At 46.5% G+C, this 26,350-nt stretch overlaps 2 protein-coding genes across 5 annotated transcripts in view; one reads left to right on the forward strand and one right to left on the reverse strand.

Moving 5' to 3' along the window:
* Nucleotides 1-26,170, reverse strand: TEN1 (TEN1 subunit of CST complex). The gene is made up of 4 exons (XM_088482532.1): nt 25,657-26,170; nt 1,472-1,589; nt 297-454; nt 1-211 (listed from the first exon to the last, which is right to left on the reverse strand). Exons 1-4 carry the CDS (start codon nt 25,817-25,819, stop codon nt 93-95), a joined length of 558 nt encoding a protein of 185 aa, XP_088338658.1. The 5' UTR covers nt 25,820-26,170; the 3' UTR covers nt 1-92.
* Nucleotides 25,835-26,350, forward strand: part of ACOX1 (acyl-CoA oxidase 1) — a 28,745-nt gene continuing 28,229 nt past the window's right edge. The window contains exon 1 of one of the 4 annotated variants that reach the window (XM_088482530.1): nt 25,835-25,920. Coding sequence is in view for 3 of the 4 variants with exons in the window: in XM_088482528.1 (XP_088338654.1) it covers nt 26,218-26,326 (109 nt within the window). In the remaining variant the exon portion in view is untranslated. Of the gene's footprint in view, nt 25,921-25,943; nt 26,039-26,058; nt 26,327-26,350 lie in introns of those variants that run through there. The other 3 variants (XM_088482529.1, XM_088482528.1, XM_088482527.1) reach the window with 3 other exon arrangements.

Genomic DNA, 26,350 nt, shown 5'->3' on the forward strand with positions numbered 1-26,350 from the left:
ACAAACTGCCTAGATTAATTGTGTATATAGGCCCCATATAGATATAAATGATGTACATATCCCATTATATGGTGGTATGTTGCTTCCCTGGGCTACTTTCTCCCTCTCTCTTGAAGGTATTTTCTTTGCTCTTCCACTGCCATTTGCAGAAGGGAGAGGTCTACACCGTCAATGCAAGTCAGCAGACGAGCACACAGCACAAGGTGCGCATCTGTAATACAAGAAGTAACAGTGAATAGTCAACCTGGCAACAGAGGGGATTCAAGTGAATTTGCATTTAAATCCAGTAATCTTACCTTCCACAGTGTCCAGCTCTCCCAGGGCTAGGTAATAAGATCCTAGCTGGGCAGAAAAGGGCTCCACAAACCTTGTGTTTATCTGGAGCTTGTGCTGCACTGCAGAGTGCTGGGCTGTTAGTGTTGCCTCTGACTGAACAGAATCATAGCAGCTAAGCCTGAGTACAGAGAGAGAGGATGAAGCCTTGAAATTAAGCTCCTTCACAAATCACCTTGAATTCAGCTGCTGAAGTTATTATTTTTTTTACATAAAAGGACCACCTACTTCCAAATCTTTCCATTCTCAACCCAGAATGCCAATCCAAATTTTCTTTCAGTCATCAGTGTGCAATAAACCAGTCTCTGTGCCAACATCTCACCTACTTGACCAGTTAATGCCGTCAACAGCATATAGAGGATTTACCTCTGGCAGCTGAAACCACGAGCTGTCTAGCACTGAATCATGCTCATTTTCCTTGGGGTGATGCTGCAGAGAGCTCTATGCCCCACACAAAGTGCTTACCATATGGGAACAGGGATTCACCCTAATATGCTCAACAAGCAGCTTCTGTTTGATTATCTGACTACCAAATAAAGGTTCAGAGGTCGTTTTAAATACTACTACTATGGTCGGTTCTGCTGAAGCCAGAAATGTGTTGAAGACTTTTTTTAATTATTTGCTTTTCACACTATTAGCAACAGCTTTTTCATTATAATGTTGGTGTAGTTGTAGTGCTTTTTATCTTGATGATCCATGCTCGTTTTCAGGAGATTATAAAGATTTCTCTATTCCTGTGTAGATTATTTGTACTTCTAAACACAGCCCAACCATCTCCATTAGAATTGAAAGAGAACATGATAATTTAGCTAAATCAAATTAACATAGTACATCCTGCACACAAAATAGAGCGCTTTAAAAAGCCAGCATACTACATGAAATGCTCTAAGAGTCAGGCAGCATACAGAGTTATTCTCACTACATCACAGCTCTCCTGACTCACTAGAGAAGGTGAATTCCAGAAACCTCCCAGCGAGAATGTAACATAAGGACATATGAATATACAGAAGCACACATTGTCTTTTTTTTTGAATTTCTCCCAATTAAAGGGAGCATAGAAAGCTCCATTATTTTAAATTTTTTTACACTTAAGGGGAGAAAAAAATCCATAGTGATGTTAGATATTAAAGTTCTTCACCTTCCAAATGTTCGCACAGTGGATCCAACCGTAATTTTATCTGTGCTGATTTGCCATAGGTAATGATACTCTGCGTGCACCGGCAGCATCTTGTCCCTGAAATCTCTACTCTTTATACCTGCAAGACAACAACACTTTTGTTTTTGACTGTTAAACATTTAAATCTGATAGTAGAGTCTTATGTCTACTAGATGGCAATATATAGAGCAGTTGTTCTCAAACTCGGTCCTCAGGACCCCACACAGGTCACATTTTCCAGGTAACCCAGCAGGTGCACAGGTGTATTCATTAATCACTGACATTTTAAAAGATCCACAGGTGTTGCTAATTATTTCACCTGTGATTTTGTGAGGAGACCTGGAAAACATGCACTGTATGGGGTCCTGAGGACCGAGTTTGAGAACCTGTGATACAGAGGAAGAGTGAATTGCACACATGTGGAAAATAAAGGTATAATAAATCCTACTATTAAACAGGAAATGTCATACTAAGTAGCAGTATACAGGGAATATTTAATCAATGAGTCCACGGGAGGGCTAGCAACTTTTGGCCTAGGGGACAAACCCAAGATGAGGTCCAACAAAACAAAATAGATCGCAACAAAACAAAATGGGCTTTGACAAAAACCATGCAGATATGTTTATTTTTCGTAATGAGGTTTTAATGTAGTTAGAAATAGCCAATAAAATATATAAAAAACAATAATATAGAGCTACTGTACAATGAAATACATCTACCAGCCCTGTCGGAGTAGTATTCAGCATCCTTGTGACACCGCACAATACAGAGAGCATTCTTACCAATGTCAAGCAAACCAGAGAGCATTCTTTCAAATGCCAAACAATACAAAGAGTATTCTTGTGAACGTCTGGTATCGATCTTATCTAATAGCTAAACATGGAGTTGGGGTATACTAATCAGAAATTCTGGTGTGGAGTATATTGTGACTTTATAGATCGATCTAATAGAAGTATGCTATAAATCACAGACAGCACAGATGTGTCACCCTATAAGAAAGCCAGCCACATTCTTCATGTGTTTATGAACGGGGGACCAGGTTTACACCATCAGCTTACTTATATCTTCTCTCCTTACCCCACGATTATACCCAGGTCAAAAATTTTAAAACTCCCCCATTTTTCCATTTTTTTTTTTTTAATCTCTTCATTTGGAGTAGTTGACATAAGATATAGTATATCAAAGAGTAAATATAAAACTTACACAGCATAATGCAATATAGTGATGCATATAAATGTTTTAAACAACACAGTCAACCGATTTTTGTATAATAATATTAACATAGCAAAAACAACTATGGAAAATCAAATAAAATGAAGCACAAAAAGAAAAGGAAACTAAAAGAGAGGGATAGTGGTAAAGACAGTGTCAATCTGTATCGGGTAAACGTCTATTAAGTGAAGAGTACCAAGGGTTGCATGAAATTTTAACACGTCATTTAGAAGGGCAGTTGTATACTCCATGGAGGCTAGGTACCAAATTTTATTAATCAGGGCATTCATTGATGGAGCTTCCAGTTCACAGCAAATTGTTTTGGCCATTTTTCCAGTTTTTATTAAGATTAATGCAGTTTAACATTTCAATGTACTTTGAAACTAAGGCATAGAACAAACAATTGGAGATAAAAAAAATAAATCATAGAAACATTTTATTTTATATAAATTTTTTTCTCAAAGTTTTTGCAGATATAACCACGGAACACACTTGTGGCATTCTTACTACAGTGGATATCAAATATTGTTCAGGAACTTCTTCCCAACACTGCTGCAGAAGTTCCACCAAACATGTTGCACTTGTCGGTTACTTTGCTTTCACCCTCAGTGCAGTTTTTTCCAAACCAGCTCAATGGGGTTTAAGTCTGGAGACTTGTGCTGGTCATTCCAGGATTTGAAGGGTGCGGTTTTGTTCTTTTCCTCAAAGTAGTTCTGACATAGCTTGGCGGTAGGTTTTGGGTCATTAACTTGCTGTTTGATGTACCCCTGACCGAATAGATGTAGGCAGAGGGGCTTGCATGGTGCTGTGGTAGCCCTTTTATTTCAGGCTGCCAGTCATTCTGTGCAATGCAAAAGAGCGCCAGACTATCATGCTTCCTCCTCCATGTTAGACAGTTTGCATCACAGGAGTTTATTTACTAAACATGCTGTCTCTTCCAAGTATATTTAAGCCCAAAATGTAAAATGCCAATGCTTTTAATAGCAAAACAGGTGTTTTGCTATTAAAAGCATTACCCTTTTAAATGTTGGGCTTAATGGGATTATCAGAGGAAAGTGTTTAAGTAAAAACATTATGTACAATATCTGTCAGACCATCCAGTGTGTATGCTGGGGTCACACAAAGCACTATAATACAACACACTATACAAAGTAACAGGACAGCAGGATAAATATACAGCCAATATGGATATTGCAGAAAAATTAAACTGTGTGACAAAATACATGATCTGTCATAGAGAGGAATGCAAAGTAATAGAGCTATGTGAGTGGCTATATGGGGATGGAACCCGCTACCAAATAAAGTATTGTCCAGCTGCGCAGGGGCCCCGGCTTACACGTGCATAAATGAGCAATCCTGTACCCTGTCTGTGATGTTGCCAGGCTACAGTATTGTGCACCACAGAAAAGAGGCTATGGGTCACACATTACAGTGTTTTAGTACTGTGCATTGCTTTGTGCTCTTACATTTTCATGGTTCCCTTAGGCCTGAGGTTGGTGCTCAGAACATCATGGAACCCACGAGCTGCACTGATATTGACAGTGAGCGATGTCCGGGCTACCTCGGCTTTTGGGATTCAGGACTTTGATGGCAGACATTGTTGGCTAGCAATTTACAAAGCAACTTCATATCTACATTCAAGAGAGATATGATTCTATAGTTAGTGCATCTGGTGAGATCACACCCTTGAAAATAATATCTGCTCTGTTGGTGTGCTTTTCAAAATTCTTCGCCAATACAGATATGAGCATTATAATAAGAAGATGTGAATTCATTATGCCCCAGGGATGATGCATTTTTGAGGGATTTGAGTAGAGTGATCCTGTATTCAGGCTCACATACGCTTTAATGAAGTCTGTAAGCGAAATGCGTCAGCCACTTGAACAATCTCCCCTCTGAGGGAAGTTTAACACCGTTCTCTTGTTACAGTTTGAGTCAGGAGTTGGCTCAACGGAACTGAATTACAGCTGTTCAGTATATAATGTGACTGCTGTAGGTAACTCCTTACATACCCTGACTGTCCCTAAACATCTGTTTGTGCTAACTACATTTAACATGCTAATTAACAACTAATAACCCAACTGTGAGACTCATTTAATATTTTGCAGCGGAGCGTTCCCAAATGGATTTACTGTGGTCTAATATACGTTGGACTGACTTATTTACTGAGGTCTGTAACATGCTTCCATAATAATCCTGTGGGAAGTGCTTCATTAGTGATTTTTGATAGTTGGATTGAGCTACAAAACACTGGAAGGGGTGCTATATGCTTTTGAATCAAACCTTTGATATTCAACCCGACGATTTATCACAGGTTTATTACAAAAGTATATAGTGCGTCTTCATTTGAAGATCTTTTTGCTGCAGATATTACTTAATGAATGTGACTAACTTATTTCCACTGCTGAACTGTATTAGCCTCCTTCAATCATATACGAACCTCATATATAAGACTATTGTTAATAATAAAGTATTGTGGTCACATTTATTTTGCACCCATTTTCCTATATTTAAGCCAATTCTTGTCAGGTGATTCTCCAGGTGCCCATTAATTGATATGCCCGGGGGAGGTTCTACCTTGAGCTGGTAGATCTCAACCCAATAAAAAAGCATAGTTTGTGTATACAATCTGTGTGATACCTCTGTGTGGAAGAGGATGCAGAGCAGCTCTGATGTTTTGTGAGTCAGTGTAGGGACTGGCCAGAAGGTGAGACTTTGCCAGATGACCAGCTTGACAAATGATTGCAATATTTTTTAACAGTTATTCACTGAATTTAAATTAAATACAATTTGGAGTGTCATTATTTTCTTTGGTTTACTTTAAGATTATATTTTTTTATATCTTTGATTATTGTGGAGATTGTCTTGTATATTCATTACTAAAAATTGAAAGCTTCAAAAGGTTCTGTGTTACTGCCTTCAAATAGCGCTTACCTTACTTAGTTCTTGTTTTGTGATTTTGGCAATTCCACTCTTTTTCTACAGCTGCAGTTGTTGGGTGCAGCTAATTTATTAAGATCTACTTTAATCAAGAGTTGGCTTTTGTGTAAGAGGCACAATAACAAAGGCTGAGACTGTTTGTATCCCCTCTCATTGAGAAGAATGTTAGTGCAGTTTCCCTGCAGTTCCTTAAAAATAAATATCACAATTTGGAATTTACCTTTAGTTATGCCTTTGATAGGTGTATAATATCCCCTGAAAGACATCTAATCACCCAAAGACTGTTTGTTGTGGAAATTTTTCTTCAATTCCAAGCCAGCCATTGCCAACTGCTAGGTTTACAAAAGTTGACACTATATGCAGTAGCAGGTGGCTACTACCAGCTGAAATTGTAAACGAAATATATCTAACCAACCCAAAAAGAAAAGAAAAAAACAGATTAAGATCAGGTAGGGAGCCAACCTCTATCTATTACAGAAGCAATTAAACTAATTTTGGAAACAATGATAATGCACGTGCGTAAAGGTGCCTATCCACTAGATGATTAAAATGAGCGACTGAACGATATAGATATCGTTCGTTCGATAATCGTTTGCAGATTGTTTAAAAAATTGGTGTTTTAGACATCTATCATCGTGCAAATATGCTGGTCAACCTGACGATAATGTTAGGTTCAGCATGTTTGCAGATGATTGATTGTGCCTACACTGAACGACTGCTCGTTCAGTGTAGGCACATCACAGACTGACAAATTACTGCACAATTACAATGTCGTAATCGTGCAGTCTTTTGCCTGTCTTCTAGTGGATAGGAGCCTTCAGTCCCATAACTCCAGACTCCAAAGAGTCATCCACAGCAGGGATCTTGTGTTGACTAGGGCTCTATCCCAACTTAAACATACATTTGGAGATATGAGATACTCATCCAGCTGGTCCAAAGTGTTGCTTATATCTCCTACCTGGCACCCAAAAGCATGTGAACGGGAGAGGAACAAACATAGAACTTGGGTAACTGTAATGGCTGAGGGGGTTCCCAATGCACTCTCTGGAAGATGGAATCTCAAATCTCAGTAGGCTGCACATTCATCACTACTGAACCTCATCTTAGTTTCAAGGGTCCTGATCTTAAGTGTCCAAGCCACAAGTTGGATGACATTATAGCTTGGCCACTACCAACAGCAGGAATCATCAAACTTTGACGACGGACTATTGGAATCCACAGTGGTGACCTGAGCAGGCATTATTGTATGTATTGCTGTGTGTATTACAGACAGGAGGAGGTCCAAAGCAGATGCATGAGATAGCTTGTATTTTTGTTTTAAGAGGCTCAATGACATGGGTGAAAATAAGATGGAAAGTGGACAGTCATGACATGTACAACTGGATATCTGGAAGGAGGATGCCGAAAAGCCACCAACAGAGATTGTAGTGAAGATGTCAGGATACAGAGCTAGAATGCCATTCAAAAAGTTATCTTCTAAGCCTATACAGATTGTACAAAATTCCGGCTCTATCTCTCTGAAATGACTTTTCGACATCAAGGGTCATAATAAAAAAGGGGGCTAAATAAATTTGTATATTATTTATTAAATGAATCATCCATCTATTATCTGTAGTCTGACAACCTGGATGGCTTAGGGCATGGATCTTCAACCTTTGGCCCTCCAGCTGCTGTGGAACTACAGATCCCAGCATGCCCTGCCACAGCTTTAGCATGCCATTATATGAAAACTGTGGCAAGGCATGCTGGGATGTGTAGTTTCACAGCAGCTGGAGGGCCAAAGGTTGAAGACCCCTGGGTTAGGGAGTGGGGAATCCATTCAGTCTTGTTGACAAGATCTTTTCCAGATAGACACATCTCTAAAATGAATGGTAGCATTTATTGATTTTCAGAGGATTCCATATAAGTATATTATGACTTTCAGCAGGTGTGAAAATTTAGGATATAAAGTTATTGTTACAGTAGATACAGTACATAGTGAATACTATATAAGGGGAAGTAGATAAATATTAAATGGGCCTCATTTCCAACCTTTAAAGCAGTATTCATCAATTGTTTTCCATTGGAGTACCCCCTGGCAGTCCATTTGCATTATTTGTACCCCAACATTTGCAAAGATAAACATTTGTAATGAAAATAATTGCTATTAGATAAACTGTTTAGGTACTGCAATATATAAAAGCAATAAATTGTCTAGAAGTTACAAAAAGAGTAAAAAAAAAAAAAAAGACATAAAAAAAATTAAAGTTGAGAATAAAATCTACAGTCCACATATGCGTTCATACTATATTATAATAATTCAAAGGTGTACAGGGTAGACTTTTTCATTATTTAACTTTATTATTTTGAATTAACTAGAAACTCATAAAACATATACCGTATATACTCGAGTATAAGTCGACCCGAATATAAGCCGAGGTACCTAATTTTACCACAAAAAACTGGGAAAACTTATTGACTCGAGTATAAGCCTAGGGTGGGAAATGCAGCAGCTACTGGTAGTAATCCCCCCTCTGGTACTGTCCCCAGTAGTAATCCCCCCCTGGTAGTGCCCCCAGTAGTAATCCCCCCCTGGTAGTGCCACCAGTAGTAATATCCCCCCCTGGTAGTGCCCCCAGTAGTAATACCCCCCCTGGTAGTGCCCCCAGTAGCAATATCCCCCCCTGGTAGTGCCCCCAGTATTAATCCCCCCCTGGTAGTGCCCCCAGTAGCAACATCCCCCCTGGTAGTGCCCCCAGTAGTAATCCCCCCCTGGTAGTGCCCCCAGTAGCAATATCCCCCCCTGGTAGTGCCCCCAGTATTAATCCCCCCCCTGGTAGTGCCCCCAGTAGCAACATCCCCCCTGGTAGTGCCCCCAGTAGTAATATCCCCCCCTGGTAGTGCCCCCAGTAGCAATATCCCCCCCTGGTAGTGCCCCCAGTATTAATCCCCCCCCTGGTAGTGCCCCCAGTAGCAACATCCCCCCTGGTAGTGCCCCCAATATTAATCCCCCCCCCTGGTAGTGCCCCCAGTAGCAATATCCCCCCCTGGTAGTGCCCCCAGTAATAACCCCCCCTGGTAGTGCCCCCAGTAGCAACATCCCCCCTGGCAGTGCCCCCAGTATTCCCCCCCTCCCTGGTAGTGCCCCCAATAGCAACATCCCCCCCCTGGTAGTTCCCCCATTATTAATCCCCCCCCTCTGGTAGTGCCCCCAGTAGCGATATCCCCCCCTGGTAGTACCCCCCGGTAGTAGCCCCCCCAGTAGAAAGAAATGTAAAAAAAACAAAAACACTTACCTGTAACCCCGCTCCTGGTCCCGACGCTGCTACAGGCTCCTCCGCCGCTTTGCATAATGGGAGAGACGTCGTCATGACGACGTCTCTCCCATTACCCACTGCGGGAGCCGGAAGATGGCTCCCGCAGTGGGAGCAGCAGTAGCCGCTGAGAGTCTGACAGACTCTCAGCGGCTGCTGATTACACCAAACACATAGCTGCCAGCTCCGGCGGCTGTGTGTTTAGCAGTAGGTAGTGCTGTCCGGTCAGCGCTACACACGCGGTGCAGACTGTGTCACAGTGACACAGTCTGCACCGCGGCCCGCATGGTACGCTACTCAGCAGCGTACCATGCGGGCGTGACTCGAGTATAAGCCGAGGGGGTGCTTTTTCAGCACAAAAAATGTGCTGAAAAACTCGGCTTATACTCGAGTATATACGGTATTCGCATGCAGTACCATAGGCAAGTAGTTCCCAAACTGGGTGAAGCAGCCCGCAGTCCACTTGCAGGGGTGCTAGGGGTTGGCGGTCCAGGACCAAATCAAATTATTTATGGTCCATGTGATTGGCTGCTACAAGTTCTGGTTTTGCCTATCATAAAATAAGGGGGCAAATATAGCAACCCTGTCCATTAACACATATCTGAAAAGAAGGATGACATATAAGCACAATTTACTTAATTTAAAAACATTTTTGCTGATACTCTAGGGCACTGTGATTCATTATAATTTGAGAACCACTGCCATGGGCTGATGTCATAACCACATGTTCTTCCACTGTGTTAGAAACTGTCTGGGTTTCACTAGATCCAGATAATATCTCTTCTGAAGGAAACGCCAATGATCACTCACTGCATTATTCTGCTTGTTATTAGGGTCCTAATGTAATGTGGGTAGAGATTTCTAGGGCACAGTTTTCTCTGTCACCTAGATGTGCTCCCCTAATCCATCCCGACAAAGTAACAGGAATTTTTTTTGCATACTCCTGAACACCGCAGTGAGTACCCCTGGAAATAATCATACCCCATTTTGAGAACCACTACTTTAAAGGGAGATTAGGAAATACTCTTCCAGTATGACTGTTAGGGCAATCTGGGATTTGTTGTAGGGTAGGAGTCTGGATGTTGTCCAGATGGCTAGAAATCCCAGATGATAAGGCGGGCAAGCAGTTAGCGTCCTTGTTCATGGATTTTAGAAACCTGGTTCTTACTGTTCTCTGCCACATGCAGTTGAAAAGGGATAAAAGGTAGAAGTCTTGATAACTGAGATCATATCTCTTCTTAGGAGTTGAATGGGTCGGATCAGCAAATAATATGAGATATGGTAAGAACTTACCCTTGTTATCTCTATTTCTACGAAGTCCATAGGGTTCCACAGGATACCTTGGGGTATAGGTGTGACGTCAGTCGCAGGGCACCAAAGAGTTAAGCTTTCAGCCTCCAAGGATGCACTAGGTCCCCCTCCTATACCCCGCCCCCGGGCCAAGGCACCTCAGTTAGTTACCAAGCCATAGGCCGGAGGAGGAGAAGGAAGAGAGAGAACAAAGATCTGGACACATACAAGAATCACATTCTCACCAGAGGGAGACGGAAAACCGGTGACCAGAGCAAAGCCCATCTGCAGCACAGGTGCGACAGGGCGGGAGTCCTGTGGAACCCTATGGACTTCGTAGAAATAGAGATAACAAGGGTAAGTTCTTACCATATCTCATATTTTCTACTTCAGGGTCCATAGGGTATCCACAGGATACCTTGGGGATGTCCCAAAGCAGTATACTTTAAGGGTGGGGACGCTCCTGTGCAGAAAGGAGAATCCGCCGCCCGAAGGAAGCATCCTGAGAGGCGAAGGTGTCAAACCTGTAATACCTCACGAAGGTATGGACAGAAGACCACGTAGCAGCCTTGCAGATCTGAACTGCCGAGGCACCACGTCGAGCTGCCCACGAAGGACCCACAGACCTAGTGGAATGAGCCTTCAGAGAAGGAGGGACCGGTAGGCCTTCATGAAGATAAGCTTCAGAAATAGCCATATGGATCCAGGCTGCCAAAGTTTGCTTTGAAGCAGGCCAACCCTTTTTACGGAAGCCAAAGAGGACAAACAAAGCGTCCGACTTCCTAAACGAAGAAGTGCGGTCAACATAAGTCCTTAAGGCCCGCACAACATCCAAAGAGGCCTCACCCACGGAAAGACCCGGTGAGTTAAAGGCCGGAACAACTATTTCCTCGTTAATATGAAACTGGGAAACAACTTTGGGAAGAAACTCGGGCCGAGTGCGGAGCACTGCCCTGTTCCCATAAAAAACCAAGAAAGGGGGTCTACAAGAAAGAGCCCCTAACTCAGAAACACGTCTGGCCGAAGCAATGGCCAGAAGGAAAACAGTCTTAGCTGTTAGCCATTTAAGATCCACTGAGCCCAGTGGTTCAAACGGCGGTCCTTGGAGAGCCCTCAGGACCACAGCCAAATCCCAAGGCGCCACAGGTGGAACAAAGGGCGGCTGAATGCGGAGAACACCCTGCATAAAGGTGCGCACATCCGGGATTGTAGCAATCCTACGGTGAAACCAGACAGATAGGGCCGAAACCTGTACCTTCAAAGAAGCAAGGCGAAGCCCATGATCTAGTCCCGCTTGCAGGAAGGCGAGAATCCGAGACAGACGAAACTCCCGCGGTGCATAACCTCTCGGTCGACACCACTGGAAGAACGTATGCCACACGCGATGGTATATCCTCGCGGAAGACGGTTTCCGAGCTCGCAACATGGTACGCACCACAGAGCTGGAAAACCCCCGGGACCTCAGCATGGCCGTCTCAACAGCCACGCCGTCAAAGACAGCCGAGTCAGGTCCGGGTGAAGGCAAGGACCCTGAGACAGAAGGTCCGGTCGTAGCGGCAACCACAGAGGAATGTCCACGGACAGACCCTGAAGGTCTGAGAACCAGTGCCGTCTGGGCCACGCGGGAGCTATCAACAGGAGCGTCCCTCCTTCCTGTTTGAATTTCCGGATTACCCGTGGAAGAAGGGAGACCGGAGGGAACAGGTATGCGAACCGGAACGTCCACCGGACGGACAGAGCATCCACCAGAGACGCCCCTTCGTCTCTTGTGCGAGACCCGTACACCGGCAACTTGTTGTTGTGCCGGGACGCCATGAGGTCGATTTCTGGAAGACCCCACCTGTCCACCAGTAGTTGAAAAACGTCCGGGTGCAGGGACCATTCCCCCGGATGAACGTCCTGGCGACTTAGAAAGTCCGCCTCCCAATTGAGCACTCCCGGGATGAAGACCGCTGATATGGCCGGAAGATTGCGCTCCATCCAAACCAGGATCCGAGAGACCTCTACGAGAGCCGCCCGACTGCGAGTTCCTCCTTGCCTGTTTATGTAGGCCACGGTGGTAGCGTTGTCCGACTGGACCTGCACCGGGCGACCCTGGAGAAACCGCTGTGCCTGCTGGAGAGCATTGAAGACCGCACGGAGTTCCAAGATATTTATTGGAAGCTCCGCTTCTGTCGGCGTCCACCTGCCCTGGAACAAGTGTGGACCCGAAACTGCTCCCCAGCCCCGAAGACTGGCGTCCGTTGTCAACAGGACCCAATTTGGAACCCAGAACGGACGTCCCTTGTTGAGGTGGGTCGTCTGTAACCACCACGTAAGGGACAGGCGAACCTCCTGGGTGAGCACAATCGTCTGGGACTTCAGAGACTGAGTCAGCCCGTTCCACTTGGACAGGATCAGGTGCTGCAGAAGTCTGGAGTGAAATTGGGCGTATTCCACCATGTCGAACACCGACACCATGGAGCCCAGTAACCTCATCGCCGAGTGTAAGGACACCCGGCGGCTGTGCAGACAACTGCGCACCCTTGACTGTAAAGCAGAGATCTTGTCCTCCGTCACGAAGATCCTTTGCTGTCCCGAGTCCAATAAGGCTCCAAGATGCAGAATCCTCCGAGACGGGATTAGAGTGGACTTCTGCCAGTTGATTAGCCAGCCGTGCCGTTGCAGCAGTGCAATGGTCAGGTCCAAGTGGCGTAACAGGAGCTCTGGAGATCCTGCCACCAATAACAGGTCGTCCAAATACGGCAACATGCGGACTCCCTGCAGCCGCAGAGAAGCCGCCATGACCGCCATCACCTTGGTGAAAACACGTGGTGCTGTTGCCAGGCCAAAAGGTAACGCCCGAAACTGGAAGTGGTCGCTGCTGATTGCGAACCTGAGGAACTGTTGATGGCGCCAAAGAATAGGGACATGCAGGTAAGCGTCCTGTATGTCCAATGACACCAAGTAGTCCCCAGGTTCCAGCGCCAGAATGATGGACCGTAGGGTCTCCATCCGAAACTTCGGGACCCGCAAAGACTTGTTGAGTGCTTTGAGGTTGAGAATCGGACGATATGACCCATTGGGTTTCTGTACCAAAAATAGATTTGAATAGAAACCCTGGCCCCTCTGGGAGAATGGAACCGCCACTATAACTCCAGCCTGGAGCATAGTGTGCAATACCTTCCGCAGCTCCGTAGCCTTGTTCCGGTCTGATGGGAGACCCGTGGTGAAGAAGCGAGCCGGGGGTCTGTGCCGGAAGGAGAGGGCGTATCCGTGAGAAACCACCTCCAGAACCCAAGTGTCTGTCGTAGTGGTCGACCAACACTGGGCGAACTGTAGCAGGCGGCCTCCCACCCTGGGATCCCCCAAAGGGAGGCCCGGACCGTCAGGCCGCAGGCTTGTCATCTGGCTTGGGGGCCGGACGTCTGGTACTCCATGCCTGCTTCCGGGGCTTGACCGATTTCCTAGGGCCAGCCTGTCGAGGAAACGACTGTGGTTTGGGCCTGCCCTGGGCCCTAGATGACCGAAAGGACGATGGTCCCGAACCAGAAGGAGCAGCGGCCGACGGGAGACAGGCAGATTTGGCTGCCGCCAGCGTGGCCACAATCTTATCCAGATCCGGACCGAAGAGAACTTCTCCGGTAAACGGCAACGCTTCCAGACCTTTCTTGGAATCTGCGTCCGCCTTCCAGGATCGCAGCCACAAGGTGCGACGAGCAGCTACCGCTGCTGAAGAAATTCTAGACACCAGAGTACTAATGTCTAGAGCCGCCTCGTTGATGTAGGTGGCCGAATCACGGAGATTGCCAATCAACTCCGCCTGATCGGCCGGACAGTCGGATTCAAAAGAAGCCTCTAATGAATCCGCCCAGCGCTCCATCGCTCTGGCAACCCAGCAAATGGCCATAGCCGGCCGTGCTGCCCCCCCTGCAAGGGAATAAGCGGACTTCAGGCAGATTTCTACCTTGCGGTCCGTAGCATCCTTAAGGGAGGACATGGATGGCATCGGCAATGTGGCACTACGGACAAGACGGGTCACGTGAGAATCCACCTGTGGAGGGGATTCCCACTTCGCAAAATAATTATCCGCGAACGGATAAGCCACCGCCAGGCGTCTCTGCGGCTGGTATCTTTTGCCAGGTTGTTTCCACGCCTCCTCTAAATGGTCCACCAACTGACCCGAAAGAGGAAAGACTGTGGCATCGCCCTTCACATCTTTGAAAAAGGCATACTTAGATTTAGCCGCTGGGGGAACTTCGTCCTCAATCACCAAGGCTGTGCGGACCGCCCGAATAAGTCCAGGAATATATACTTTGGACTTAGCATCAGCGTCCTTAGTATGGAGAGGTTCCTGATCGTAAGGATCTAGAATCTCCCCATCATCAGACGTCCCTTCGTCATCCTCATAAGGAGCGGACAGAGACGCCACCGGCCTTTTATGAGACCGCATCACAGACTCCCCTTGCAACACATCCGACAAGTGCTGTACAGAACTCGTCAGGGAGTTAACCCACGCTGGCTCCTGAGAACCCGGGAGCGGGGAAATAGGGAGACTGTGGGGTACCACCAATTGTCGTGGGAACCCCTGCATGGGTGACGACACCACAGACTGCTGGGACAAACCCATCGGAGTAAACGCGGGCTGCGGAGCTAACTGGCCCACTAAAGCTGTTAACGCCTGAGCGAAACAAGCCCAGGGCGGCTCCTGTACCGGTGCTGTAACCGTAATAGGCCGCGCCATGGACAAACACTGCCGGCAAAGGCCCTCCGCGCTACCCTCCCCCTCCGCTAATGGTACTTTGCACGTGGTACACTGTAGCCGGAGGGGAAAATCACTTTCAGACATGATGGCACCACGTATGTGACCTCTCTCACCAATTAAGTATTAAATAGGCGAGAGACCACCCTGCAGCACCGCACCGCAAGGGCTTTAGCAGAAAGAACAGGGACAGTAATAAAGCTGACAGTTTAGATGAAGAAAAGATTACAGGCAGCAGCGCTAGCACAGTCACATACAATGCAGAGAAATAACAATTCCTGCACTAACAGCGCTGATCACTCAACTACACAGACACAGGGCCTGGTAGGACACAGCGCTGCATACACAGACCTGACCACAGCGGAGGAGAGGTATGCGGGGGGACCCAGACCACGATGCTTCCGTCCAGCGCTTCCAGCAGCGTTCACCATGCGTTCTGGAGAAGATGGCCGCCGAGGAGCAGAGAGGAGGCTGGCCTGGGGGAGGAGCGCTGCCACAGGACCAGTCGGCAGCATGCAGAGAGGGCTGTGTGCAGCGGGGGAGGCGCCGGCTGTGAGACAGGGAAGGCGCGCTCCCCTGGCATGCATTTAACCCCTGGGACGCCGCAGCGCTACCGCTCTGCTGCGGTCCGCTGTCCCAGGGGGTAGTGGAAGCGCAGGTTGGTCGCCTGGCTCCACGCTGCAGCCAGTCCCCAGGGAGCCCCCTGCCTGGGGACTTAGGACCATGTGATCAGCGGGGACCCACCGCGGGACCCCGCTGCTTACCTCTGTCCCCCTTGAATCCGTCCATGGTCCGGAGCATCTGGGGTCACCGCTAGCTGTGACCCCAGACGCCCACCAGCATCCCCGGATCAGTACCGGCGTTCTGGTACCGGCGGGGTGTAGGGAAGACAGCATGGACGTCAGGACTGACTGTCCATGCTGTACATCCAGTTGTGCAGCCACAGCTGCATGAAGAATAAGCTTCAGGGGCTCTTCTAGCCCCCACTCCAACAGGTGCACCCGACTCCGGCCGGGCACCAAACTAAACTGAGGTGCCTTGGCCCGGGGGCGGGGTATAGGAGGGGGACCTAGTGCATCCTGGGAGGCTGAAAGCTTAACTCTTTGGTGCCCTGCGACTGACGTCACACCTATACCCCAAGGTATCCTGTGGATACCCTATGGACCCTGAAGTAGAAATATGAAGATTCACTCTCTTGAAAAGGGATTAGTTGCAAGTTTTGGACCGGAAAGATCCTTTCTTTCACCTTGTAGCAGTGAAATCTCACCAGGACACCACATGATCTTTTCTTTCACCTTGTAGCAGTGATCTGGATGATGTCCTCTGAGCTCTGTCTGGGTGCAGCTTTTCTTTAAAAGCCTTTGACAAAAGTAGCTTAAAGAGGCACTGTAGATAAGAGAATAGTGAGGACACATCAATGGACTTTGGGATGTGCTTTATCATGATGTTGTTTTTGGAAGGATTTTCAAGGTTTTCCACTGTTTCTTTGGCCCAGTCATTTCATAAAGTGGGTAATCTTAACCAGTCACTACTTGAAAATTGTGTGTCTTATCAACTTTAACCTCTAGATATGCATACGGCTTTTCAATTATCTGTCAGACAAGTGTCCAATCTGACTGGTTGGAATGAAAACCTGGTAAAGTATGGGGGCAAATGACAATCGAACATTTGCTCAAAAACACTGGAAAACAGACAAAAATGGTCGTTCAGATTCAAATTGGTTACATTTTTTTGATTTAACCAATCATTTTTGTCCGTTTTCCAATGTTTTGGATCATATAGTCAAATGGAATTTGCTCCCTTACACTACTAGGTTTTCTTTCCAACCAGCCACATTTGACAAATGTCTGACAGATAATTGTATAGTATATGCCCAGCATAAATCTAAAGTAGCGCTGCTAATGGATAGTCGCGGAGCAATCCAATTAGTACAGAAGTATTCACGGCCTTTGCCATGAGGCTCAAAATTGAGCTCAGGTGCATCCTGTTTCCCCTGATCATCCTTGAGATGTTCCTACAGCTTAATTGGAGTCCACCTGTGGTAAATTCAGTTGATTGGACATGATTTTGAAAGGCATACACCTGTCTATATAAGGTCCCACACTTGACAGTGCATGTCAGAGCACAAACCAAGCATGAAGTCCAAGGAATTGTCTGTAGACCTCCGAGACAGGATTGTCTCAAGCACAAATCTGGGGAAGGGTACAGAAAAATATCTGCTGCTTTGAAGGTCCCAATGAGCACAGTGGCCTCCATCATCCATAAATGGAAGAAGTTCGGAACCACCAGGACTCTTCCTAGAGTTGGCCGGCCGTCTAAACTGAGCGATCGGGGGAGAAGGGCCCTAGTCAGGGAGGTGACCAAGAACCCGATGGTGACTCTGTCAAAGCTACAGCATTCCTCTGTGGAGAGAGGAGAACCTTCCAGAAGGCCAACCATCTCTGCAGCAATCCACCAATCAGGCCTGTATGGTAGAGTGGCCAGATGGAAGCCACTCCTTAGTAAAAAGCACATGGCAGCCCGCCTGGAGTTTGCCAAAATGCACCTAAAGGACTCTCAGACCATGAGAAACAAAATTCTCTGGTGTGATGAGACAAAGATTGAACTCTTTGGCGTGAATGCCAGGCGTTACGTTTGGAGGAAACCAGGCACCGCTCATCACCAGGCCAATACCATCCCTACAGTGAAGCATGGCAGTGGCAGCATCATGCTGTGGGGATGTTTTTCAGCGGCAGGAAGTGGGAGATTAGTCAGGATAGAGGAAAAGATGAATACAGCAATTTACAGAGATATCCTGGATGAAAACCTGCTCCAGAGCGCTCTTGACCTCAGACTAGGCGACGGTTCATCTTTCAGCAGGACAATGACCCTAAGCACACAGGCAAGATATCAAAGGAGTGGCTTCAGGACAAGTCTGTGAATGTCCTTGAGTGGCCCAGCCAGAGCCCAGACTTGAATCCAATTGAACATCTCTGGAGAGATCTGAAAATGGCTGTGCACCGACGCTTACCATCCAACCTGATGGAGCTTAAGAGGTGCTGCAAAGAGGAATGGGTGAACTGCCCAAAGATAGATGTGCCAAGCTTGTGGCATCATATTCAAAAAAACTTGAGGCTGTAATTGCTGCCAAAGGTGCATCAACAAAGTATTGAGCAAAGGTTGTGAATACTTATGTACATGTGATTTCTTAGTTATTTTTTTATTAAATTTGCAAAATTCTCAAAAAAACTTTTTACACGTTGTCATTATGGGGTATTCTGTGTAGAATTTTGAGGACAAAAATGAATTTATTCCATTTTGAAATAAGGCTGTAACCGTCACAGCGAGCCGGACTCAGGCTCCTGCTTACCGGCTCCGACGGCGCTGGTCTGCAGGGGGGTAGCGGGGGGTGCGTCACCGGCATCCTCCGCTAGGCGCTGTCTCCCTCTGCTCAGTCCGATGCAGGCGGCCGCGGCTCCCTATGGGCGCCCGCACCGACCTGTGTTTAACTTAAAGAGACATACACTCGCCCTCAGTGATGTCACAGGAAGTGACTGGGGTAGCCCTGCCTATATAAGGAAGTCTGTGGGAATGCTCAAGTGCCAGAGTAGAGGCTCATTTACCATACTCCAGCATTCCTGTGTTGTTCCATTACCTGTTTCTGACCTTGGCTTAGTTTTGTGACCATGATTTCGCCTGACCCCTGGTACTGCATCTGACATCTGATTTTGACCTCGGCTATCCCCTGTGACCTGTTTACGCCTGCTCCCTGGTACCGTCTAGCCCATTTGGTTCTGATCCGGCCTGTCGGCTAAGCAATACGTCTCCTCCACTGCGTCCTGAGTTTACCAGCACCTGTATAATGGAACCTATCCTGAGGGCCGCAACCTGTGTGTCGGACGCAGCCAAGTCCATACCTTCTAGCGAGGGTCCCTGGTGAATACCGCTGGCATATTACACTCCGTGCCTCAGGCATAGGAGTAGCCAACTCCCTAAATACGGGCCACATCCATAATCCATCCGAGAGTTGTGACAGAATACTCTGGCCCAAAAAATGGATGCTACTGGTAATCAGTCATCACGAGACCTGCTCGAGAATTTACTTGCTAGAGTCAAGAAGCAAGAACAAGACCAGGCTCAGATTATGCAGTGTTATGCAGATTATGCAGTATTTGCAGACTCTGATGCAGCAAGTCGGTGTTGCTCAAGCACCTCCTGTACAACCGGGTCCATCTACTCCGGCACCAGCCGCAGGGGCTTCCGCACCAATACGGATTCCGAATCCAACAAAGTATGATGGGGATCCGTCTGGCTGTCGTGGATTCCTGAACCAGTGCTCGATCCAGTTTCCCTGCCGCTGAAAGAGAAAGGAGGTTCAAAAATAAGCTCTGTCTGTACTGTGGTGAACTGGATTATCTTCTTTTTGGCTGCCAAAAGCGTACGAGAAACGAGAACGCCTAACTGATCAAGGGGTGGTCAGATTAGGTACGTTTCAACACACCCCAAAAGACTATACTATTCCTCAGTTTACCATCGATGTAACTCTGGTACATGGGAATTCCTCCAAGATCTCTAAGGCTTTCTTAGATTCAGGTGCCGATGGTAACTTCATTTCCGCTAAGAAGGTGCAAGAACTGGGAATTCCGAGTGTACCTCTGCAAACACCCTTATGCATCATTGGAGTGGATGGGAATAAACTTCCCACAGCTACCATCCACTCTCGAAGACAGATCTCCATGCAGGTGGGTGCGCTCCATCGAGAGCAGATTGCATTCTACATATTTCCGTCAGCCGAGTATCCGGTCATTTTGGGTCTACCTTGGCTCCGCAAGCATACTCCCATTCTGCACTGGAAAAGGCCTCAAATCCTGTCGTGGGGAACTCAATGCCATGGGTTATGTTTGTCATCAGTCAAACCCCCACATCGTGTTATCCTGAATTTGGTAACTTCTTCTGGAGATCCTCTTCCCGTTCCATACAGGTCCTTCAGGGATGTATTCTGTAAGAAGGCTGCTGAAACGCTTCCTGCACACAGAGAGTGGGATTGTGCTATAGACTTGTTACCCGGGAAGCTGCCTCCTCGTGGAAGGGTCATTCTTCTTTCTCTTCCTGAGTCCCAAGCAGTATCAGAATAGGTCAAAGAAAATTTGGAACAAGGTTTTATCAGGGAGTCCAAATCACCCGCTGGAGCCGGTCTGGGGAAGGACAGGGGGATGAGACCATGCATTGACTACCGGGGCCTGAACGCCACTACCATTAAAGACCGGTATCCTCTGCCCTTGATTCTGAGCTCTTCGACCGAATCAAAGGAGCGAGGATTTTCACTAAACTAGATCTTCGTGGGGCCTACAATCTGATCAGAATCCGACTCGGGGACGAGTGGAAGACTGCCTTTAACACTCGTGATGGCCACTACGAATATTTAGTCATGCCTATTGGTTTAAGTAATGCCCCAACTGTATTTCAGAAATATATGAATCATATATTCTGGGACTTACTATACAAATGTGTAGTGGTATACTTGGATGACATCCTGATATTCTCTGAAGATGAAAAAGAGTCATCACCAACATGTATGTGAGGTACTGTTCCGACTTTGGGCCAACCAGCTTTTTTGCAAGCTCGAGAAATGCTCCTTCGAACAAAAGGAGCTAACGTTCCTAGGATGCATCATCTCAGGCTCCTGCCTTCAGATGGACCCAGAAAAGCTTACCGCAATCAACAACTGGCCCCGTCCAGTCGGATTGAAAGCAATTCAATGCTTTTTGGGTTTTTGCAATTTTTACCGCCAATTTATCAAGAACTACTCATCCATCGCAGCTCCCATCACTGCTCTTACCAAAAAGGGTCAAGACACTCGTGTGTGGCCTCCTGAGGCAGAAGACTCTTTCCTCAGGTTTAAAGCAGTGTTTCCTTTCAGCACCCATTCTTAGGCAGCCAAATTGTGAACAAGCTTTTTTCCTGGAGGTGGATGTCTCCACGATTGGTGTTGGAGCAGTACTGTCACAGAAGGATGATGCGGGCAAGTGGTATTCTTGTGGGTTCTTCTCCAGGGAGTTCTCTGCACCAGAAAGGAATTACTCTGTTGCGGACCATAAAAATTTGACGTATCTTAAAACAGCCCACTGCCTAAATTACCGTCAATCCAGGTGGTCACTGTTTTTTGATCGGTTTAATTTAGTGATTACCTACCGGCCGGGTAATAAGAACGTCAAGGCGGATGCACTATCCTGAGCATTCAACACTGCTGAGGTAGAGGAGGTGAAAGAAGACTAACCAATTCTGGACACTGCGTGTTTTGTGGCGGTTACCAACCGGGTCAAAATCCCAAGGGGAAAGACTATTATAGCTTCTGAGTTCCGGTCTAGGTTACTCCAGTGGGCGCATTCATCGCGCTTCACAGGCCATGCAGGCGTAAGGAAAACTGGAGCTAATTCTCAGGAATTATTAGTGGCTGACTGTCCAGGGGGGATGTGAAGGACTTTGTGGCAGCTTGTCACATTTGTGCTCAGCATAAAGTTCCGCCGAACGCGCCATCAGGACCCCTGCTTCCACTACCAGTGCCTCGTCCTTGGACCCACATTTCGATGGACTTTGTGACAGATTTGCCTTCTTGTCAAGGATTTACTACCATCTGGGTAGTTGTGGACAGGTTTTCCAAAGCTGCACATTTTGTTCCATTAAAAGGACTACCTTTGGCTCCCAAGTTAGCAGAGACTTTTATAAGGGAGATTTTTCGGTTGCATGGATTTCCAAAGGACATTGTGTCAGATTGTGAGGTGCAATTTACTTCCAAATTTTGGAAAGCATTATGTAAAAGTTTTGGGGTCAAACTAAGCTTTTCATCGGCCTATCATCTTCAGAGTAATGGTCAGACGGAACGAGTAAATCAAGATTTGGAAAAATTCATGCGCATGTGTCGGCTAATCAGGATGATTGAGTTTCTTTACTTCCTTGGGCTGAATTTGCTCATAACAACTTGTTTCAAGAGTCAGCGGGTCATTCTCCATTCTTCATACAGTATGGGTTACACCCTGCGTTGCCAGAATTACCAGTCTTTGGGTCGATAGATCTTCCAGTTGTCCGTGATACAGTTAAACGATTCCTCGATATCTGGAGAGACGTTAAGAAGAACATGTGCAAAGCATCTTCACAATACAAGATGGTGGCAGACAGAAGGAGGAGGAAGGTTCCTTTACTGTGTACGGGTGACAGAGTTTGGCTGTCAACCATAAATTTACGTTCGAAGGTACCTACAATGAAGTTTGCTCCCAGGTTTATTGGGCCGTTTCAGATTCTCCAAGCGATTAAATCCTATGGCTTATCGTTTAAAACTTCCTGGCATGCTTAAGGTTCCGAATGTTTTTCACGTTTCCCTTTTGAAACCACTGGTTCTGAATAGATTTTCGAAATCCTGTGATCCTCCATCAGCTATTCCAGTAGATCATCAGGAGGAGTACGAGGTGAAGCAGATTTTAGACTCCAGGATGTCCCATGGCAAAGTCCAATTCTTGGTAGACTGGAAAGGATATGGTCCGGAAGAGCGCTGTTGGATTAAGGCCTCGGATATTCATGCACCCCAACTTCTTCAGAAATTCCATCAAAAGTTCCCTGGCAAGCCATTTCTGGGGTGTTCGGTGCCCACCCCTAGAGGTGGGGGTAATGTCACAGCGCGCCGGACTCCGGCTCCTGCTTACCGAGTCCAACGGACCTAGTCTGCGGAGGGGCAGTGGGGGGTGCATCACCGGCTTCCTCCGCTAGGCTCTGTCTCCCTCTGCTCAGTCCCATGCAGGAGGCCGCGGCTCCCTACGGGCGTGCGCACCGACCTGTGTTTAACCTAAAGAGACATACACTCGCTCTCAGTGATGTCACAGGAAGTGACTGGGGCAGCCTTGCCTATATAAGGAAGTCTGTGGGAATGCTCCAGTGCCAGAGTATAGGCTCATTTACCATACTCCAGCATTCCTGTGTTGTTCCATTACCTGTTTCTGACCTTGGCTTCGTTTTGTGACCCTGATTTCGCCTGACCCCTGGTACTGCATCTGACATCTGGTTTTGATCTCAGCTATCCCCTGTGACCTGTTTACGCCTTCACACTGGTACCGTCTAGCCCGTTTGGTTCTGATCCGGCCTGTCGACTAAGCAATACGTCTCCTCCACTGCATCCTGAGTTTACCAGCACCTGTATAAGGGAACCTATTCTCAGGGCCGCGAACTGTGTGTCGGACGCAGCCATGTCCATACCTTCTTGCGAGGGTCCCTGGTGAATACCGCCAGCACATTAGACTCTGCGCCTCAGGCATAGGTCTAGCCAACTCCCTAAATACGGGCCGCATCCGTAATCCATCCGGGAGTCGTGACAGTAACATAACAAAATGTGGAAAAAGTAAAGTGTTCTGAATACTTTCCTGATGCACTGTGTGTGTGTGTATGTGTGTATATATATATATATATATATATATATATATATATATATATATATATATGTTTTTTTTTCCTAGGTTTTAGCGCGAGATAAGGGATAATTTGTATATATATTACAAATAAATAATTTGAAGATCTCAAACACTAGGTATTAATGGGATTCTATTGCAACTGATTTCAATCAGCAATAAATTACAGAATTTGGAATAAAACTGTATCAAATTTGAGGAAAAAATAAAATAGACAAAACCCATAATAAATGCTATGGTATAGCCAACCTTCAAATGTCAACAAAACTACCAGAATACAGAGCAGACACAGTGACCTGGTGGAAGCAGGATAGGGGTGACCGCCGCCGGCTGCTGTTCTCATGCACTACAGGTGGTCTGTGCTCTCACATGGATCCGGAGCACTAGCCATGTGCGGACACTGTTTACGTTCTACACAGTCCAGCTCATGATTGACCACATGACGTAGCTATTACATAATGAGGGAGGGCGCGCGGGCGGCACACGTGCAGCTGCTGCCGGAGGGGGCTCTCTTCCCTCACCTACTTTCTCCAACATGTCGATTCCAGGCTCACAACTCCTAGCCAATCAGCACCGGGTTTGCGCCTCAAAAGCAACGCTTCTTTTCTCTGCTTTCCACGAGAGCTCCCGGCAGCCGCTGATTGGTGCATTATTATTTGCATCTATAGGGGCTCAGCTTGCAATACCCTCTGGAAACGGGTTAATTTTGATTCAGAGCCCATGGCCAAATATATCTTCGCTATTACAAATTGGCGAAATGTTACAATAAAAAATCCCCAAAAACCATAAAAGGACGTGGCTTAGCCAGTTATGTTTCACACACATCTTTTATTACCCGATTCCGTCGTATTAGCATATGATCTAGTCATTATCTAGTGAAGCATTTTCCGTACATATGTTCTGGATTCAAATTGGCGAAATGTTCGCCACGGGCATACTAGTTCTTTTTAATAGTTGGACTAAAATCTTCATTAAGGTTGGGTACATGGATTTGTGGCTACTTGGTTTCTGGCTTGATTGCGCAAGCTCAGTAAGTTTTTCTGTAGTGTGGTGGTCATTCACTGTCACCTTCTAAAGCTGCATATACACACACACAACGATTTTGTTACCAACGATTTTATGAACGATTTACTGTCAGATTATCTGTCAGATTTTGAAAGTGTAATGAACGATTTTTTTGAACTACAAACTATTTTTACATATTCCCTTAATGACAGTTGTTGAGTTGACAAGTCTGACTGAACTACAAACGTGAACGCGCATGAACGATCATCGTTCATCGTTTGACTCAGAAAGTGAACGATTTTTTCAAACGATAATCGTTCGAAAAATCGTGTGTGCATGCAGCTTTAGACCTTTATATTGGGAGTAATTATCAGACCTAAAATAGTGAAAATGGAGATTGGCTGCTGGACTATAAGAATAATTAGCTAGGGCCCAGGGCAGTTGTCTGGCCAAATTATGTTGGACCATTAAATCCATTTGCAAGGTCTTCGGAAACAGTGAAGAAATGAGTAGAAAGTATGGCCAGCAGGCCTCAACATTAGAGCTCCTAAAAGTTGCCGCCTGTACACAGAATGATGGGAGCAGAAGGGGTAGTAGTGTACAATATTACTATTGCTGACAATTGGCAGCAGCATTGGAGACCCTGATATTGAAGGATGTACACACTTTGGGAACAGAGCAATGTGAAATGCACCTTCCTTCTTACATGCTGAATACCACTAAGGGATATTCCAATGGTTAGGTCTAGACTGTAGAGCGCTGATGGACCTGTGACGTCACACGCAAGTGACCCGGCCTGAAAGGGGGAGGGGCGGGGATGCTAACGGGGGACCAAAAGTGTCCGCTCGCCACGCTTCGGGCACGGTGGCTCGTTGCGCTCGCCACAGATATTTATTCCCCCTCTATGCCCTAGTGGATGGTAACGCAGGAGTGGTCCAGCCTCCTGCAGCGGTCACGTGGTGGTATAGGTCACAGATGTCCTTTAGCCACATAGGAAATAGCAGCAACCATATTCCAATCAACCTAGAACTTTACCCTTATGAACAATTTACATTTTGCAGAGGTGATGAATGAAATGTTATGATGTAAAATCCATGCTCATTATTGGTTATAAGTGTAAAGAAAATATGAACTTACATTGTGAAAGGTTGTGATGAGATAAACCTCACACAATTTCTGCTGTTTAAAGCTCAATGGAAATTTAGACACCAACATTATTCATTAACAGCATGAATCGCTGCACTGAATACTCACTCTCTAGTATTATCACCGCGCTTGCTCCGAGAGTGCTATCACTTCCAGTGCCACTACGAATCCAATGTTGTTTAATGTCTCTACATTGCAAATACGCGTAATGAAGACTTGGTGGCCGCCATTTTCCCGAAGCACAAACTTTATTTATGAATATGATGCTCATGAACACCACCGGGCTCTGGCGCAGTGACAACAAGCGGAGACGGAGTCTGCTCAGCAGCTCGTTTATAACCGTTCCGGAGGATGCTGGGAGTTGTAGTCTTTGTAGGCTGCGCCACCAATGCTTCTTGTAATCTAGTTATAGGACAGGCGTGTCATGGCCGGGGAATGCTGGAAGTTGTAGTCTGTGGAAGATACTCTAACTATACTTGTTATGGGACAGGTGCGTCATGCCCGGGGAATGCCGGGAGTTGTAGTCTGTATAGGCTGCAAGAGCCTATCCTACACTCCTGTGACAGAGGCAGAGGGCGGCACTGACACTGGCCTGTGTCACATCATGTATTGAGGGGCAAAGGCCGGTTGCTGGTAGTTGCAGCAGTGACAGCTGAACTGAGCTGAGCGATGAATCCGGATCTGAGCAGAGAGAGGGCCACCGCGTCCTTCAGCCCGGAAATCATCACCCATATATTGGATGGGGGTCCAGAGAGGACCCGCAGGAGGAGGGAAATCGGTGGGGCCACAGTCGGGGTGGTAC

Source organism: Taudactylus pleione, unplaced genomic scaffold (assembly GCF_031769625.1).
Source record: "Taudactylus pleione unplaced genomic scaffold, aTauple2 ptg000290l, whole genome shotgun sequence".
Taxonomy (NCBI): domain Eukaryota; kingdom Metazoa; phylum Chordata; class Amphibia; order Anura; family Myobatrachidae; genus Taudactylus; species Taudactylus pleione.